This window comes from Callithrix jacchus, chromosome 12 (genome assembly GCF_049354715.1).
Source record: "Callithrix jacchus isolate 240 chromosome 12, calJac240_pri, whole genome shotgun sequence".
NCBI lineage: Eukaryota > Metazoa > Chordata > Mammalia > Primates > Cebidae > Callithrix > Callithrix jacchus.
Genome location: NC_133513.1, coordinates 112,113,418 through 112,132,782, shown reverse-complemented (window position 1 = coordinate 112,132,782; position 19,365 = coordinate 112,113,418). Strand labels below are relative to the sequence as shown.

The following is a 19,365-nucleotide window of genomic DNA, read 5'->3' as shown; positions in this document are numbered from 1 at the left end:
TCCCGGGTTCAAGTGATTCTCCTGTTTCAGCCTCCTGAGTAGCTGGGATTACAGGTGCCTGGCACCACACCTGGCTAATTTTTTGTATTTTTAGTAGAGACAGGGTTTCACTATGTTGGCCAGGCTGGTCTCAAACTCCCGACCTCAAGTGATCTGCCTGCCTCAGTCTCCCAAATTGCTGGAATTACAGGTGTGAGCCCCCAGGCCTGGCTAAGATGTCTTTCTAATCATAGCTAAAGTCCATTTCAGGTAGATAGGGTTTAATAGGTGTCTGCAGTCACCCTTATTCCTCATCGTTAGCTTGCTTTATTTATTTATTTATCCAGACAGCATGTCACTCTGTCACCCAGGCCCTTATTCCTCAGTTAGCTTTATTCATTTATTTATTTTTGAGATAGCACATCACACTGTCACCCAGGCTGAAGTGCAGTGGTGCAAACATAGCTCACTGCAATCTTGACCTCCTGGGCTCAAGGAATCCTCCCACCTTACCCTCCCGAGTAGCTGGAACTACAGGCATGCACCACCATGCCCAGCTAATTTTTCTATTTTTTTGTAGAGACAGGGTCTAATCATGTTGTATAGGCTGGTGTTGAACTCCTGATCTCAAGTGATCCACCCACCTTGACCTCCAAAAATGCTGGGATTACAGGTGTGAGCCACTGAGGCTGGCCCATAGTTGGCTTTAAAAGAAAAACTTGGCAAGGTTTCCTGAGTCAGAGCACAGCCCAGACACAGCAGGCACCTCGAGGCAGAAGAGGTTGAGCTGCCCTAAACAGGTAGATTCCCAGTATCTTTCTTTCCTTGCCTGCATGTCCCTCTGGCTTCCAGAAGAGCCTAATTTGAGCCTGTGTGGGGATCAGTGTTTGCACAGGTTCCTCACTCCTCACTCCTGAATGAAAGGAGGAAAAGGGCTGGGCGTGGCAGCTCATGCTGATAATCCCAGCACTTTGGGAGGCCGAGATCGACAGATCACTTGAGGTCAGGAGTTTGAGACCAGCCTGGCCATCGTGGTAAAACCCTGTCTCTACTAAAAATTAAATAAAAAATTAGCCAGGCATGGTGGCACATGCTTGTAATCCCAGCTACTCAAGAGGCTGAGGCATGAGAATTGCTTGAACCCAAGAGGCAAAGGTTGCAGTGAGCCGAGATCATGCCACTGCACTCCAGCCTGGGAGACTCTGTTTCAAAAAAAAAAAAAAAGAAAGGAAAAGAAAAATATCACTTTGGAAAAATAAAATGTCTTCAGAGCCTGAGCCAGTTGTTTGAAAATGTAGTATGTCTGCTTGCGGGGAAAATAATAACTTACTTACCACTTTCTCTTATCTAGCACCCCATTATGTCTTTTGCAGGTATTATCTCACTGCACATGGCTGAAGCTGTAGATGCCATCATTAGCCTCATTTCACACCTACAGAAACTGAGGTATAGAAAAGTTAACTGGTCTAGGCCAGGCGCAGTGGCTCAAGCCTGTAATCCCAGCACTTTGGGAGGCCGAGGCAGGTGGATCACGAGGTCAAGAGATCGAGACCATCCTGGTCAACATGGTGAAACCCCGTCTCTACTAAAAATACAAAAAATTAGCTGGGCATGGTGGTGCGTGCCTGTAATCCCAGCTATTCAGGAGGCTGAGGCAGGAGAATTGCCTGAACCCAGGAGGCGGAGGTTGTGGTGAGCCGAGATCGTGCCATTGCACTCCAGCCTGGGTAACAAGAGCGAAACTCCATCTCAAAAAAAAAAAAAAAGAAAAGTTAACTGGTCTAGTCATGAGGGATTCTGTGATGCCTAAGACATGTGACCTGCCCTCCAAGATCGTAAGTGGCATACGAAGAATTTGACCCTGTGTCCTGGTGGCTCCAGAGCCTGTGCCATTACCATTAAAGCAGTGGTTTCCACTGGGGGTCTCTTATCCCCAGGGGACATTTGGCAATGTCTGAAACATTTTTGGTTGTCACAACTAAGTGGGTGCCTTCCTTTCACAAGCTTGGCAGAAAGGCAGGCACAGACAGACCCTAGAGAAGGGAAAAGAAGGCTGAGAGGAGGCCGAGTGTGGTGGCTCTTACCTGTAATCCCGGCACTGTAATCTGCTGAGGTGGGTGGATCATTTGAGATCAGAAGTTCAAGACCAGCCTGGTCAATGTGGTGAAACCCTGCCTTTATTAAAAATACAAAAAACTTTTCTGGGTATTGTGGTGGGCACTATAATCCCAGCTACTCAGGAGGCTGAGGCAGGAGTATCACTTGAACTTGGAGGCAGAGGTTGGAGTGAGATGGTGCCACTGTACTACGGCCTGGGTGACAGAGTGAGACTCCGTCTAAAAAAAAAAAGGAGGCTGAGAGTAGAGTGGGCCCCAAGATGGTGAACATCAATTGCAGGGGCAGAACCTACTAGAAATGCTCAGGCAAAAGAGCAGAGCCTACTGCATCAAAGGACAGCATCTACTGTCCTTTGCCTGGGAGTGGAGTACTTGCAGACCTTTCACTAAAGGCAGATGCTCAGTGCTCCTCATGTCCTGACATCACCCCCCTTTTTCATACCATCTCCTATTAAGTCCCATCCAGCACAATATGCTCCAACAAATACTGCAGGAGGTCAAACAACATTGCTTTAAGAGTTGGGGCTCTTGGCCGGGCACGGTGGCTCACACCTGTAATCCCAGCACTTTGGGAGGCTGAGGCAGGTGGATCACAAGGTCACGAGTTCAAGACCAGCCTGGCCAATATGTGAACCCTCGTCTCTACTAAAAATACAAAAACTACCTAGGCGTGGTGGTGGGCGCCTGTAATCCCAGCTACTCGGGAGGCTGAGGCAGGAGAATCATTTGAGCCCAGGAGGTGGAGGTTGCAGTGAGCCAAGATTGGGCCATTGCACTCCAACCTGGGCAACAGGGCGAGATTCCATCTCAAAAAAAAAAAAAAAGAGTTGAGGCTCTGGCCTCACACCTATAATCCCAACATTTTGGTAGGCCAAGGATTGCTTGAGCCCAGGAGTTTGAGACCAACCTAGGCAACATAGGAAGACCCTTCTCCAAAAAAGAACAAAACTAGCTGGGCTTGGTGGCACACACTTGTGGTCCTAGCTACTTGGGAAGCTGAGGTGGGAAGATTGTTTGAGCCTAGGAGGTTGAGACTACAGTGAGCCATGATTGCACCGTTGCACTCCAGCCTGAATGACGGAGCAAGACCCTGTTTTAAAAACAAACAAACAAAAAAACAACAAAAACAAAAAGGAATGTGGGCTCTGCAGTCTGCTTTCAAGGTTTAAATCCTGGCTCTTTCCTTTCCACCTGTGGGACTTTGGGCAAATTACTAAACCTTCCCAATCGTCAGGTTCCTCACCTTGGGAGTGGGGTTGATAAATTAAAAACAGTACCTGTGACTGGGAGTGATGGCTCACACCTTTATTCCCTACATTTGGGGAGGTTGAGGCAGGTGAATCGCTTGATGTCAGGAGTTCGAGACCAACCTGACCAACATGATGAAACCCGATCTCTACTAAAAATACAAAAATTAGCCGGGTGTGGTGGCGGGCACCTGTAATCCCAGCTATTCAGGAGGCTGAGGCAGGAGAATTGCTTGAACCTGGGAGGCAGAGGTGGCAGCAAACTGAGATTGTGCCACTGCACTCCAGCCTGGGAGACAGAGCAAGACTCTGTCTCAAACAAAACAAAACAAAAAACAAACCAAAAAGTATACCTGTGTCGCAGGGTTTGTGCAGATGGAATAGATACTGCATTCAACCCAGAGCTCGGCCCCATAGCATGGACACTGGAGACAACAGTAAACCAAAGGGGCAAAGGTCACTAGTCCCTTCCACCTGCCATCTTCCCCTTCACCTTCCCAAGGTACCAGGATAGATGATTTCTCTATGAAGCCCTTCTTGGCCCCCTTCTCTAAACTCTGATAGCACTTCACTTGCTCTCCTCTTTTATTTAATATAACGAATGCTATGTGACTGTGCTAATGCCTTTAAAATATCTACTCATTTATTCCTCACAAAAACCCTTGGGGGAAGCACTAATATCATTTCCATTTTACAGATGAGAAAATGTGCAAAGTAACTTGCCCAAGGCCATGTGCCTGCAGCTAGCAGAGCTGGTGTGTGAACCTTAGCTGTCCACCCTCATCTATTATGCCTCTTTCATGCCTCTTAAAATGTTGAATCTTGGATTGGGTTTTTAAAATTGTCCTATCAGTATTCCCTGGATACACAGACGGTTCCTCAGCAGCAGGGCCTGAGTGATCCTCTCCAGTACATGTTTATTAATGATTAAATCACATTGTTGGCCAGGCACAGTGGCTCACACCTGTAATGCCAGAACTTTGGGAGGCCAAGGTGGGCAGATCACTTGAGGTCAGGAGTTCGAGACCAGACTGGCCAACATGGCAAAACTCAGTCTCTACTAAAAATTCAAAAATTAGCTGGGGGGTGGTTGCGGGTGCCTATAGTCCTAGCTACTCAGGAAACTGAAGCAGGAGAATTGCTTGAACTCGGGAGACGGAGGTTGCAGTGAGGTGAGATGGCACCATTGCACTCCAGCCTGGGCAGCAAGAGCGAAACTCGATCTCAAAAAGAACAAAAAACAAACAAACAAACTGCAGGCTGGTGTAATGGTACCTCATGCCTGTAATCGTAATCCCAGCACTTTGGGAGCCAGAGGATCACTTGAGCCCAGGAGTTCAAGGCCAGCCTGGGCAAGATAGTGAGACCTTGTCTCTACAAAGAAAACAACCCTGCAGTATGAGGGAGAAGAGGAGATATGAGAGTGTGGTTGACGTCATCTCATGAGTCAGCTGGGGAAAAGGTGCTGAGGCTGAACTTCATCAAATCCACTCGCTGGGTGGTCAGAGGTACGGAAGTTCTGGGTTCTTGCCCTACCTCTCTACTTCTAGAAAGCAGTGTGACTTCAGGAAGTTCTCTTCATCTCCAAAAGGTTCAGTTTTCTGAGCTTTTTAGATCTATTAAATCACTGGAATAGGCTACAGTATGTAATGTTTTTAGTCCCTATTTCTTCTAACTTTTTCTGTTTTTATTTTATTTTCTTTTTTTTGAGACAGCATCTTGCTATGTTGCCTAGGCTGGTCTCGAATCCCTAGGCACAAAGTGATCTTCCTACCTTGGCCTCCCAAAGTGCTGAGATTACAGGCATAAGCCACCATGCCAGGCCTTTTTCTAATTTTTATAAAAATTGAAATAAGTCTCTCTCCTCCTGCTGCCCAAGATGCCAAAGGGAAAGAAGGCCAAGGGGGAGAAGGTGGCTCCGGCCCCTGCTGTCGTGAAGAAGCAGGAGGCCAAGAAAGTGGTGAACCCCCTGTTTGAGAAAAGGCCTAAGAATTTTGGCATTGGACAGGAAATCCAGCCCAAAGAGACCTCACCCGATTTGTGAAATGGCTCTGCCATATCAGGTTGCAGCGGCCGAGAACCATCCTCTATAAGCAGCTGAAAGTACCTCTTGCAATTAACCAGTTCACCCAGGCCCTTGACCGCCAAGCAGCTACTCAGCTGCTTAAGCTGACCCACAAGTACAGACCAGAAACAAAGCAAGAGAAGAAGCAGAGGCTGTTGGCCTGGGCCAAGAAGAAAGCTGCTGGCAAAGGGGACGTCCCCTCTAAGAGACCACCTGTCCTTTGAGCAGGAGCTAACACCATCATCACTTTGGTGGAGAACAAGAAAGCTCAGCTGGTGGTGACTGCACACGACGTGGATTCCATTGAGCTGGTTTTCTTTTGACCTGCCCTGTGTCATAAAATGGGAGTCCCTTACTGAATTATCAAGGGGAAGGCAAAACTGGGTCGTCTAGTCCACAGAAGACCTGCACCACTGTCGCCTTCACACAGTTAACTTGGAAGACAAAGGTGCTTTGGCTAAGCTGATAGAAGCTATCAGGACCAATTGCAATGACAGATACGATGAGATCCACTGTCACTGGGGAGGCAATGTCCTGGGTCCCAAGCCTGTGGCTTGCATTGCCAAGCTCGAAAAGGCAAAGGCTAAAGAACTTGCCACTAAACTGGCTTATATTTGTGCTGTTGAGTTTTCTGTACATAAAAATAATTAATACAATACAAATTTTCCTTCAAAAAAATTGAGATGAAATTCACCTAATATAAAATTATTTTAAAGTTTACAATTCAGTGACATTTAGCTAATTCATAATGTTATACCCACCTCTGTCTAGTTCCAAAATATTTTCATCACCACATAAGAAAATCCTGTACCAATTAAATAGTCAGTCCCGTCTGGGCGCATTGGCTCACGCCTGTAATCCCAGCACTGTGGAAGGCCAAGGCAGGCAGATCACTTGAGGTCAGGAGTTCAAGACCAGCCTGGCCAACATGGCGAAACCCCGTCTCTACTAAAAAATACAAAAAAATTAGTTGGGCGTGGTGGTCACACCTGTAGTCCCAACTACTCGGAAGGCTGAGGCAGGAGAATTGCTTGAATTGGGGAGGCAGAGGTTGCAGTGAGCTGAGATCCCACCACTGCACTTCATCCTGGGCAACAGGGGGAGACCCTGTCTCAAAAATAAATAAAATAAAAAATAAAGTCCCCATCCCAGCTCCTACCGGTACCTAACAATTGCTGATTTACTTTCTGTCCCGTTGGAATTAACTATCTTAGATGTCTCATAGAAAAGGAAACACACCATTTGTTCCTTTCTGTCTGGCTTCCTTCGCTTGGCTGATGTTTTCAAAGTTCATCTGTGTTGTAGCATGTATCAGTACTTCATTCCTTTTATGGCTGAATAATATTCCATTGTGAACTACAGCACAATTTTTTTTTTTTTTAAGACAGAGTTTTACTCTTGTTGCTCAGGCTGGAGTGCAGTGATTCGATCTAGGCTCACTGCAACCTTTGCCTCCCAGATTCAAGCAATTCTTCCACCTCAGCCTCCCAAGTAGCTGGCACTACAGGCATGCGCAATCATGCTTGGCTAATTTTGTATTTTTTTTTTTGGTAGAGACAGGGTTTTGTCATGTTTTGTCATGTTGGTCAGACTGGTTTTGAACTCCTGACCTCAGGTGATCCTCCTACCTTGGCTTCCCAAAGTGCTGGGATTACAGGTGTGAGCCACTGCGCCTGGCCTACAGTACAATTTTGAGCTCCAAAATTATAATCTCCTTTTTTTTTTCAATCATCTGCTAAACACAGACATCATTAAACAAACACAAAGAAGGAGGAAAATGAAATAGTCGAAACACAAGTGTCTCTGCACATCCAAGGCTGTCCTTTCCACAGCTGGGAACTGGTACCCAGGGTGGCACCTAGCAGTACCTGAGATGGTTTTAAAAAATATACTGGGCCAGGTGCGGTGGCTCATGCCTGTAATCCCAGCACTTCGGGAGGCCAAGGTGGGTGGATCACTTGAGGTCAGGAGTTTGAGACCAGCCTGGCCAACATGGTGAAACCCCATCCCTACTGAAAATACAAAAACTTAACTGAGTGTGGTGTCAGGCGCCTGTAATCCCAGCTACTCGGGAAGCTGAGGCAGGAAAATCACTTGAACCCGAGAGGCAGAGGCTGCAGTGAGCTGAGATCACACCATTGCACTCTAGCCTGGGCGACAGAGTGAGACCCTGTCTCAAAAAAGAAAAGAAAATACCAATTCCAATATAGCAATTTGTCACACTTACTGTAAGGCCACTGTGTGATTTTTATCTGTTAAACATGTTTGCTTCAAAGTACTATGGTCACCACTGAACACTTGGCTTTATTAATTGACAAAAAACAAATTTTAAATTTGTCCCAATATGGGGAAGAGAGGCCAAAATGGAAGACCACATACACTTCCAGTGGTTTTCAGGCCAACAGAGCTTTGATGTGTCTAGCCCACTTACCTTATTAACGGACTAAAACTGCATTAGTAATTAATTCCATTTCATACAGAAGCCAGAAATCTCTACCTGAGGCTGAAATAAGAAAGGGATCCTTTCACAGAAATAGCAGAAACAGTAATCCACACAAGGTTAACAAAACAGTGGGAAATATGGAAATAAATACCTAATTCCCCGCCTGGATTCGTTCTTTTTTAGGTTGGGGCGACGGTAGGAAAACTACGTGTCAATTGCGCAAACATTCAGCCTAAAGAGAATTTCTCCCTCAGGGTCCCCAAGAAACAGGGAGCGGAGGCTCATCCTGCCCTGCCCCGCCCGCAGATGTCCCACCCACCACCCGTAGGCCCCGCCCCTACGTCTCTCCCCGCCCCGCGGCGCCAGCGTGCACTGAAGATGGCGGCTGCTGTGCGAAGGTTGCTTCGGTCGTCGGTGAGTGGCTGTCGGCTGGGGACACGCGTGGAGACACTGTGGTGGCTCCGGGAACGTGCCTCCCAGACAGGATCCCGCGTCTCTGGGCATGAGGGCCATTTGCTCTTCTTGGAGGGTTTCCGCGGGTAACGGACCCTGAGGCCGCCTCCCCCGAGGAAGGTTCCATGCGCCTGCGCGGAACCGCCTTATCCTCCCCAAACCCCCTTGTTCGTTGTCTCCTCGAGTCCCTCCTTGCTCGGCGTCCGCACTCCCCAGGCCCGTCTCCACTTAAAGTCCTTGCCCTGCTTCTGCCACCGACCCTATGAACCTTGGGCGAGTGCCTTCGCTGTTCTCAGCCTGTGTACTTAAGATGGAAAGAATACCTACGTCAAGGCATTACTATGAGCAGCCGCTTAAATACTGGATAAAAAGGCGCAAAGTGCTAAAATCACAAAGGCGTTCCCTGTTAACCCCGCTCCCGCGTTTCTGCTGCTGTTTCCTGCTTTCCTGTGGGCAGTGCCTCGTGCTCTCTTGGTACACGGCTTTCTTGTAGTGGGGTTCAGTACAGCCACTTTCTCTTTCCGAGTCATTTTGGACATTATAAAGTTGAGCAAACCGGCAGAGTGCGGTGGCTCACCCCTGTAATTCCAGCACTTTGGAGTCGGAGGCAGGCAGATCACTTGAGCCCAGGAGTTTGAGACCAGCCTGGACAATATTAGAGTGAGACACTGTCTCTACAAAAAAAATAAAATAGCTGGGCGTGGTGGTGCGCGCCTGTGGTCGGAGCCACTGGGGAGGCTGAGGTGGGAGGATCACTTGAGCCCAGGAGGTCCACACTGCAGCGAGCCAAGATCGCGTCACTGCATTCCAGTCTGGGTAAAAGAGCAAGACTGTTTCAAAAACAAACAAACAAACAAAAAAAGTTGAGTAAATATTTCCCTTGAGCCTTTTCCAGACTCCCAGAGGCTGAACTTGGCTCTGCTTGTTCACTGGTCGCTGGTACTGGAGGGGCCTTCTTTTTTTCTAAGGAAAACCTTGACATGGTAGAACATTCCCAGCAGATAGTTCTGGGAAAGGCCGGGCCAAGTCCCCTGGCTTTTGAACCCTGTGTTGCTTTTAAGCGCATGGAGTTTCTGCTTCTTCAATCTTTGTGTTCTTATAGTTCCCCTCCACCTTCCAGTCTCCTAGGAGAAGGGAGTGTTAAAAACATGGAGACCCAATCCATACTTTTAGAGTTTGGGGTTTTCTGTTTGATTCACAGGAACAGGGACAGCTGAAACCACCTTTGGCACGATGCACATTCAGCCTTCATTCACTAATCCAGAAAAACTTTCTAATACAAAGTTTATCTTTCCAGGTTGCCCGACATGTGAGTTCCCTTCCTTGGGGCATTTCTGCCACTGCAGCCCTCAGGCCTGCTGTATGTGGAAGAACGAGCTTGACAAACATATTGTGTTCTGGTTCCGGTCAAGCAAAATTCTTCAGCAGTAGTAAGTGTTAATGTCTTGTCTTGGCTGGAGCAAGGTAAAAGAAACATAAACCATCGTCTCCGGACAGGGGCTCTGAACCCAGGCCATGTGTTAGACTCACCTGGGGAGCTTTCAGAAACAACACTGCCCAGTCCCACCTCAGACAAACTAAGTCAGTCTCTGGGATGAGACCAGGACACGAAGCTTTTTTTTAATGCTCACTTGCTAATTCTAATATGCAGCCAGGGTTGAGAAGCACTGAGGCAAACTGCCCTTGTCACATTTCCATGTTGCTTGCCAGAGCTTTTAATCCACTGTTAAGGATGGGGTTACTGGGAGCTCATGCTTTCTGGGTCTGCTGTGTCTGAAGGGGTGTGAATGGTGGGCAGCCTGTGGGGACCTAAGAGTGCAGCTGTGCTAAGATTCAAATCTGTATGCTGGCTTCAGGTGACCACTTAGGAACCAGGCCTGTCTAATGGTATCTTCTGTAATCTGAGTGAAATTTAGCTGTTTCTTGAGATTTACATTCCATTCTCTAGGATATGGGCTTTGCTAAGACCAGCCTCAGATAATGAGTGGTCTTTGAAAATACCTTGTCTAGATTTAACTGGCCTTTGAAAAAGCACGTATTTAACATGTAGTGGTTTGCAGGGGATGTACTGTAGTAAAGGCTTTGTGGGCAAAGAGTTCTAAGAGGTTTCACAATTTTACTGTCCTGGAGCTTTAAAGTATTTCTAGTAGTGATGTGATACCACAGGCTTAAAACTTCTCTCCACTGGTTTCAAATCCCCATCCCCAGCAGCTCCTCCTGTTTCTGTTTGTGCCTGTTTCTCAGGCATTTTGTCATTGGATCTGCTCTGTCCTTCACTCCCAGGTAGAAGCAAGTTCTTTTCAGTTTTGACACATCTCTTGCATCCATTCCTTTCTGTTCCTTCTGTCACATCCCTCCCCTCAATACTTCTCACTAAGATCACTGAAATCGAGGCTGGGTGCAGTGGCTCACGCCTGTAATCCCAGCTCTTTCGGAGGCCAAGGCAGGCAGATCACTTGAGGTCAAGAGTTCAAGACCAGTCAGGCCAACATGGTGAAATCCCATCTCTACTAAAAATGCTTTAAAAAAAATTAGCCAGGTGTCATGTTGCGTTCCTAGAATCCCAGCTACTCAGGAGGCTGAAGCAGAAGAATCACTTGAACCTGGGAGGTGAAGGTTACAGTGAGCTGAGATTGCACTCCAGCCTGGGCGACAGACCGAGACTCTGTCTCAAAAAAATCACTGAAACCACCTCCTAACATGTCTCCTCCTTCCTCCTGCTTCTCTTTCCCTCCTGCCAAACTAATCTTTCTAAAAACCACCATCTCTCTTATATCTACTACATAAAAAGCTCTTGTGACTCTGTTACAATCTTTTCTGTTAAGCAGACCTGGCCAGGCACGGTGGCTGACCTCTGTAATTTTAGCACTTTGGGAGGCCAAGGCAGGTGGATCACGAGGTCGAGAGATCGAGACCATCCTGGCCAACATAGTGAAACCCCATCTCTACTAAAAATACAAAAATTAGCTGGGCGTGGTGGCGCACACCTGTAGTCCAAGCTACTCAGGGAGGCTGGAGAATCGCTTGAACCTGGGAGACAGAGGTTGCAGTGACCTGAGATCTCACCACCGTACTCCAGCCTGGCAACAAAGCAAGTCTGTCTCCAAAAAAAAAAAAAAACCCAGCAGCCTAGTGTTGAAGGATTCTTGCAGCCTGGCCTTCAACCATTCCTGCCTGCTGTGTCTCCAGCTCTGCTCTCTGTACCCTTAAACGCTTTCTGTTCTTGTTAGACTGTGCCACAGGCTGCTCCAAACACATGCCCTGTTCTTCCTTCCTGCTATTTCCTCCATGCCATCTGCCCCATCCCATCTAGACTTGACAAAATCTGAACCATATTTTAAATCCCTCTTTAGTCTCATGTCTTCCTTAATTCCATCCCTACTATCTTTGTCTTTCTCTCTTTGGTTTCCATAGCACGTGGAATTGAATTTGTGCACAATATAAAACTACAGAAGGAGAAATTACAGTCGGTCCTCTTTATCTGGGTGCTGCATCTGTGGTTGGTTGAATCAAAAATATCTGGGGGGGCCAGGCGCCGTGGCTCACGCCTGTAATCCAAGCACTTTAGAGGCCAAGGCGGGTGGGTCACCTGAGGTTGGAAGTTCAAGACCAGCCTGACCAACATGATGAAACCCCGTCTTAAAAATATATATATATATATATATATATATATATTATATATTTGGGAGTGGAGGGAATGGATGGTTATGTCTCTACGGAACACATAGACTTTTTTCTTGTCATTCCCTAAACAATACAGTTTAACAGCTATTGACATAGCATTTACATCGTGTTAGGTATTATGAGTAATCTAGAGATGATTTAAGTATACTGGAGGGTGTGTGTAGATTATATGCAAGTTACCATTTTATGTAAGAGACTTGAGCACCTGTGGATTTCCATATCCTAGAACCAATCCCCTACAGTTGGCAAAGTATGACTCTAAAATGTACAGTTGAATTGAATGTTTTGATTTATACTACTAAGCAGTTTATACTACTAATTATGAGACTTTTAAATAAAATTATAGGTGCTTGACGTAGCAAATGATGAACTACATATGAGTGTGGGTTTTTTTCAGGTTCCTCATACCATGCCCCTGCTGTCACCCAGCATGCGCCCTATTTTAAGGGAACAGCCGTTGTCAATGGAGAGTTCAAAGACCTAAGCCTTGATGACTTTAAGGGGAAATATTTGGTGCTTTTCTTCTATCCTTTGGATTTGTAAGTGTAATTTCTATGATGCTTTTGTGTCATTCTGAGAGCGAGCACATATCCTGTTTCCACACTGAATTGTCTAGCCCTAGATACTCTTGTTAAGGAAGAATACTTCCTGACCCTTTACCACCGATGGCCTTGTTGATTACAGCTTGGATCTGTAGCGCGTTTACAAGTGATAAACTTCAGGGGTGGGTTAGGGCAGCTTTCCTTTTTGCATGACTCTGTCTCTGGAACAGTGCTTCTCTAAGCCAGTCCATGAAAAAGTTTCCACTGGTCTGGGGAAAAATGAGAAAAGTAGGCATAATAAAATGAGTTTGTTCATAAAGCAGCTTTATTGAACTATTATTTGTTTTTCTTAAAATGTGTGTTCCCTTTCTCCAGTTTTTGATACAGTTCCTAAAATAAAAAGGCAAGGGGAGGTCGTAGTACTTTTGCCAGCACAATGCTGTAGTCCAGTGAGGACAGTTAACCATTTTGCCTTTTTTACCCTTGGCAAGTTGAACTAATTTTAGACTACTAATTGTTAAAATCCATGTTTTTAAATTCTCTAATGAGAATTTCTACCCTTTTTTTCCAGCACCTTTGTGTGTCCTACAGAAATTATTGCTTTTAGTGACAAAGTTAACGAATTTCACGACGTGAACTGTGAAGTTGTTGCAGTCTCAGTGGATTCCCACTTTAGCCATCTTGCCTGGATAAATACACCAAGAAAGGTATAGCATTGTTCCCCTAGCTTTTGCTCTTAGAAACTTACTTGGAAGAATCTAAATTTCTGGCTGTGCTGCTGTACTATCAAGATCAAATTACTCAAGGTTTTTTTTGTTTGTTTGTTTTGAGACAGAGTTTCACTCTTGTTGCCCAGGCTGGAGTGCATTGGCACAGTCTCGGCTCACTGCAACCCTCACCTCCTGGGTTCAAGCAATTCTCCTGCCTCAGCCTCCCGAGTAGCTGGGATTACAGGCATACACCACCACCCCCAGCTAATTTTGTATTTTTAGTAGAGACAGGGTTCTCTGTGTTGGTCAGGCTGGTCTTGAACTCCCGACCTCAGGTGATCCACATGACTCGGCCTCCCAAAGTTCTAGGATTACAGGTTTAAGTCACCAGGCCCAGCCTACTCAAGGCATTTTTTTAATTCTCCATGTTTATGTTTGAGAACTTAGTCTTTAAAAGAATGCTCTAAGAATTAGAAAAGACACCTGTAGTCCCAGCTACTCAGGAGGCTGAGGCAGGGTGACTGCATGAGCCCAGGAGTTTGAGGCTACAGTGAGCTGTCATGGCATTCTAGCCTGGTGATAGAGTGAGACTCTGTGTCTTTAAAAAAAAAAATTGAAAAGCTCCGTAAGCCAGGTTTAAATCTTCCTTCTACCCCTTTCTAGCTGTGACCTGGAACAAGTTACTTTTTTGTGCCTTAGTTTCCTCATTTTGATAGTATGTACTCCAGGGTGGTTTCAAGGAAGCAGTAAGTTAATAGAATAGCAGTACTGGGCCCAGTACTGTTACCTATTGCCATTATTGTTGGTCTAAACATTGTGGTACACGGTCAAGAATGTTGTGAGACCACACAGTCTAACATTCAGTCATGTTTGCCTTTTTACTAGAATGGTGGTTTGGGCCACATGAACATCGCACTCTTGTCAGATTTAACTAAGCAAATTTCCCGAGACTACGGTGTGCTGTTAGAAGGTCCTGGTCTTGCACTAAGGTAAGATCCTGTTTCTGATGAACTTAAGATTATTTTTCATGTTTAGTATCATTCTACTTCTTAGGGGATTTATGTGAACTTTGGTAAAGCATGTTTCAAACCAGAAGATCCTGGCTGGGCATGGTGGGTCACACCTGTAATCCTAGCACTTTGGGAGGCCAAGGCAGGAAGATCACTTGAGCTCAGAAGTTCAAGATCAGCCTGGGCAACATAGTGAGACCTCATCTCTATTATATTTAAAAAATTAAAATTTATAACAAAATCAAAAAATCCTTAATTTTAGTCTTTAATAAGCACTGATGAAATGCCTCCTGCAAGGGTTGTTGGTCTCTCAGAAATGCTGAGACATGCATGTCCCCTCCACCACCCTGGGTCTCTTTCTGAAGAAGGCTGCCTGCATCTTGAGGCCATACTGCTCCATACTCCCTAACTCGGTGGGAGCCACTTCCATGCGGACACAATCCTGACAGTGAAACCATCAGACTGTTTGGAGAAGCGGGGACTAGCAGGGTAAGAGGTAGTCTCTTGGAATGGTGACCGTCTTCATCCCTGGAACCAGAGTCCTGGGTTTGATTTTTTTTTTTTTTTTTTTTTCTTTTTTAAACTCAGCTACTTAATAGCTGTGTGATTTCGGGCGAGTGCTTTAACCTTGTTGAGCCCCAGTTTTCCCATAACTAAAATGAGGATGTACCTCACAGGTGGGTGTGAGGATTAAATAATTGACACAGCTAGAGTTTTTAGCATAGTTCCTGGCAGCAGCTGTTAGGACTTATGTCCCAGAATGTCATTTCTATCTGTATTCAGTCTCTTATTAAACCTTTATTCCTTTGAGTGAAAAGCTTTCAGTCCTCAGCAGCCCCACATTCAAACATAACCTTCCTGGGACAGATGAGAACTTGGGCCTTAGAGTTGACGTCTTGAAGTCTGCTGAGAATAGGAATGAAGGAGGGGTTGTGCAGAACTTGACATCCAGGAAGGGAGGACCTCCCTTTGATGTGCCTCACAGTTTTTCTGGGGCCTGGTTAGCTTGAGGCAGGAGTGCAGTGGCACAATCTCAGCTCACTGCAGCCTTTGCCTCCTAGGTTCAAGCTGGTTCTCATGCCTCAGCCTCCTGAGTAGCTGGGATTTCAGGCACATGCCACCACACCCAGCCAATTTTTATATTCTTAGTAAAGATGGGGTTTCACCATTTTGGCCAGGCTGGTCTCAAACTCTTGACCTTGTGATCCACCCACCTTGGCTTCCCAAAGTGCTGGGATTACAGGCATGAGCCACTGCACCCAGCAGGCCTTTTTTTTTTTTTTTTAAAAACTTTAAAGAGATTATCAAAAAGCCTAGCTCTTTCAGAGTTGGCAATGGCCAGAGAAAGGGTACTGGCTACTTTTCCCCTGGGGTTCCCTTCCCTATGAGAACTCACTAATTTTGCATTTACCTCTGTACCGGTTTTAATATCGAGATTAGCAAGAGAGAGAAGCTGAGTCTGGTTTATATGTCAGCCGTGCTGTGTCCCAGCTCTCCCTCTGTTTCTGTTGGTGGACTTCAGCTGGCTGCAACCTCAGGGAGCAGTTTCACCTCAAACCTGAGGCCCCCAATACCAGACTCAGGGATGGAGAAGCACGTTTTTACCCTGAGTTTTCTCTAGCTTTCCTTTCCCAGGAAAGGAAAGCTAGAGTGAGTGACACCAGGAATTCCCACATCCTTTTAAGACAGACTGTTAAAACCTTTAGGTTAAATAGCTGTATACGTGCAGTCACAGCTACTTGGGAGTCGAAGGTGGGAGGATCATTTGAGCCAGAAGTTGGAGGCTGCAGCCTGCTGTGATCACAACTGAGAATACCAGTGCACTCCAGTGTGGGCAATAGAGTGAGACTCTGTGTTTAAAACAAACTCACTCCCAGGCTAAACATACCTGCATCTGTCACAGTAACACCAACACAGAAGATAAACACAGACCACTGTGGTAGCATGGTCATCTCATTACATGCTACTACATAATTAAAAGTGATGGGCATGGTTTTCTGTTCTGCATAGACTTACAGCCTGTACATTTTTTGTACAAAGATTTTTTTCCCATGGGATTTCCCCCCATTTACCCAATAATTCATTAATAATACACAGTTATCGAACACAGATAAAATACCTCTCTGCCTCTTCCCATCTGCCTATGAGTTTCTTGCCAAGATGTGATACAGCAGCTCAAACAATGCTTGCCAAGTCACTAATAAAGTCTTCGCTCTCTCTAGTTCAGTGACTTCCCAATACTGTTGACATTCAGGGAAGTGTATGAATTTATAAATGTGACTGCATGTTTTGTATGGTGACCTGGTCCAGTCCTGCTGTTGTTAAAGCATCTGTCATCGGCAAGAGACAATAAGCTTTTTGCACAACAGTGAAACCCCACCTTTAAGCATATGATCATGCTTAACAAATATTAAAAGGAGAATTAAAGACCTAAAAGGGAAGAGTTGGGACTGTTCTAGTTCTGGTACTGTTGAGGCACTAATGAGGATAAATTATCTTGCAGAGGTCTCTTCATAATTGACCCCAATGGAGTCATCAAGCACTTGAGTGTCAATGATCTCCCAGTGGGCCGAAGCGTGGAAGAAACCCTCCGCCTGGTGAAGGCATTCCAGTATGTAGAAACCCATGGAGAAGTCTGCCCAGCGAACTGGACACCGGATTCTCCTACAGTAGGTTTTGTTCCCCAAAAGCAGTGAGGTCCATGTTGTCTCGCCTCAAGAGCTACTGACCTGTAATACCCACAAAAGGGAGCCCTCCCTTGGAGCAAGCGTGCAGATGATGTGCAAACGAGTGAAGCTGCTGTGGGGCAGAAGGCGTGAGGGTGGGGAGGAGCCAGGAACCAATGAGCAGGGACAGGCAAGGACAGCCAGGAACAAATGATCAGGGACAGGTAGGCTTTAATGAAACTTGTGTCTATATGTTTTAAAGGAAATAAATCTTTAAAAGTTTAAAGAACTTTAGGTTAAAAATTGGGAGATTGCCACTCATTTTGGGAATATTATTGTAAAGTCACAGTTACCTAATGAAATGTTTTTATATTTTCAGATCAAGCCAAGTCCAGATGCTTCCAAAGAGTACTTTCAGAAGGTAAATCAGTAGATCACTCGTGTGTCTGCACCTTCTCACCCCAGAGAAGAACCGCAGTTGAAACCTGCTTTTATCATTTTAAAGATAGTTATTTGTAGAAGACAAGGAACCAATTATGCTTGTATTCGTAAATATTGCTCTAAATGTTTTGTTGTAATACTGCCTAAGACCTTTTAAACATGGGTAGTTGCTAGTATAAGGAGTCCTTTATTGGTGACATCTTGGCGGCTAGCTAGCTGGTTTCTACAGAACATAATTTGCCTCTATAGAAGGTGATTCTGAGATCATGTCTTCAATGGAAACTCTTCTGTTTTAGCCTTACCTCAATCTTGCCTACATCAAAGTAGAGCAACACTCATTGAAAACTTCTGATCAAGGGTCCTGAAATTTTCATCTTTAATGTCTTTGTATTAAACTGAATTTTCTTTTAAGCTGCCGGTGATCACAATTTTCAGTTATTATCAGCTGTCTAACTCCTGCAATGAATGTTTATGTGATTGAAGCAAATGTGAATCATGTTATTTTAAAAAGTGGCAGAGTAACTTAACTATCATGCATGATCCCTCATCCCTGAGATTTATAGTCATTTTACTTATTTTATTCATTAGCTAACTTCGTCTATGTATATTTCTAGATTAGTGTAATTGATTATAAAGGATATTTGTTGAATCCAGGGATTGCATTTTGAAATTATAATTATTTTCTTTGCTGAAGTATTCAATGTAAAATATATAATAAAAATAAACATATTTTAAAATACTTGCATTTTAGCATCATTAACTGTTGGATCAGCTTATTCTGGGCTCTCCTTTCCTTCTCAGATTATATCAACAAACGTTTATTGAGCATTTACCTCAGTGGCCACAAAGAGATAAGATGCTGGTTCCACACTCAAGGAACTCAGTTTAGGGGCAAGACAGATAGAGAAACATTTACTCATTGTTTCAGTAAATCCTTGAAGGCCTGCCCTGCACCAGATGCTGTTTAAGAGGCACAAGAGTGAACAAAGAACAGACACTTGCTTTTTTTTGAGATGGAGTTCTGCTCTTTGTTACCCAGGCTGGAGTGCAATGGCGCAATCTCAGCTCACCGCAACCTCTGCCTCCTGGGTTCAGGCAATTCTGCCTCAGCCTCCTGAGTAGCTGGGATTACAGGCACGCGCCACCACGCCCAGCTAATTTTTTTGTATTTTTAGTAGAGATGGGGTTTCACCATGTTGACCAGGATGGTCTTGATCTCTTGACCTCGTGATCCACCCGCCTCGGCCTCCCAAAGACACCTGCTTTTAAGCGCTTACATTCTAGGGGGGAAACACAATACATGTAAGAGTGTATAGAAGGAAACTAACGTGGAGTGAAGCTCTACCGAAGCAGAGTTGTAGATGTTCTAGATGGGGTTGTGAAGGAAGGCCTTTAAGGGAAAGTCTGTCTCTCTGGATCAGTTTTCTCATCTGTAAAATGAGGACAATAATTGTACCTATCTGGGAGTTTTGATGAGCATTAGAGGAGAGAAAATGTGTAGAAAGTGAGAGCGTTAAGGGGATAAGAGGCTTCCAGGCAGTGGGCAGGGAAAACACAAAGGCCCTGAGGCAAGAGTGGGCTCAGAGCGGATGCAGATTTACCGTAACTAGGGCGGTGGTGGGGGTTCCAGAGTGCCTTTTGGCCAGGACAAGGACTTTAGGTTCTGTTCTAGGGTGGGGAATGTTAGGAAGGTTTTGAAAAACAGGGTGACATCAACTTGTTCTAAGAGAATTAATCTGGTTCCTTAGTTAAGACTGGACATAGCCGTCCAAAATGGGGAAGCAGGCCAGCGGGCCAGCTTTGTGACATCCCGGAGGGTAGAGACAGCGGAATAGTACAGCATGCTGCATACTGCGCTGGTGCTGTAGATGGATTTCTGCGGCATAACGGGAACATTGAGGAGTTGGAGGGGGTACCTTACTCAACCAGGAGGGTCAGGGAAGCCTTCCTGGAAGAGGAGATAAAACCTTGGCGGTTAAGAAAAGTGAGCTAGGGGAACTGAGCAAAT

The 19,365-nt window shown here is 45.4% G+C and overlaps 1 protein-coding gene and 1 pseudogene across 1 annotated transcript; both read left to right on the top strand.

Moving 5' to 3' along the window:
- Positions 1 to 5,085: 5,085 nt before the first annotated feature.
- On the top strand, positions 5,086 to 5,865 carry LOC144578761 (large ribosomal subunit protein eL8 pseudogene; annotated as a pseudogene).
- Positions 5,866 to 8,207: 2,342 nt separating this feature from the next.
- Positions 8,208 to 18,094, top strand: PRDX3 (peroxiredoxin 3). Its single transcript, XM_002756638.7, has 7 exons — positions 8,208 to 8,265; positions 9,602 to 9,734; positions 12,386 to 12,527; positions 13,102 to 13,237; positions 14,126 to 14,229; positions 16,754 to 16,919; positions 17,296 to 18,094. The coding sequence occupies exons 1-7, from the start codon at positions 8,230 to 8,232 to the stop codon at positions 17,347 to 17,349; spliced, it is 771 nt and encodes a 256-aa protein (XP_002756684.3). The 5' UTR covers positions 8,208 to 8,229; the 3' UTR covers positions 17,350 to 18,094.
- The last annotated feature ends 1,271 nt before the right edge of the window (positions 18,095 to 19,365 follow it).

Excerpts from the sequence above, each read along its gene's own strand:
- PRDX3 (XM_002756638.7), top strand. The coding sequence starts at position 8,230 with ATGGCGGCTGCTGTGCGAAGGTTGCTTCGGTCGTCG. Across the intron at positions 12,528-13,101 it reads TTCTTCTATCCTTTGGATTT|CACCTTTGTGTGTCCTACAG; the intron begins GTAAGTGTAATT and ends CTTTTTTTCCAG. Across the intron at positions 13,238-14,125 it reads GGATAAATACACCAAGAAAG|AATGGTGGTTTGGGCCACAT; the intron begins GTATAGCATTGT and ends CCTTTTTACTAG.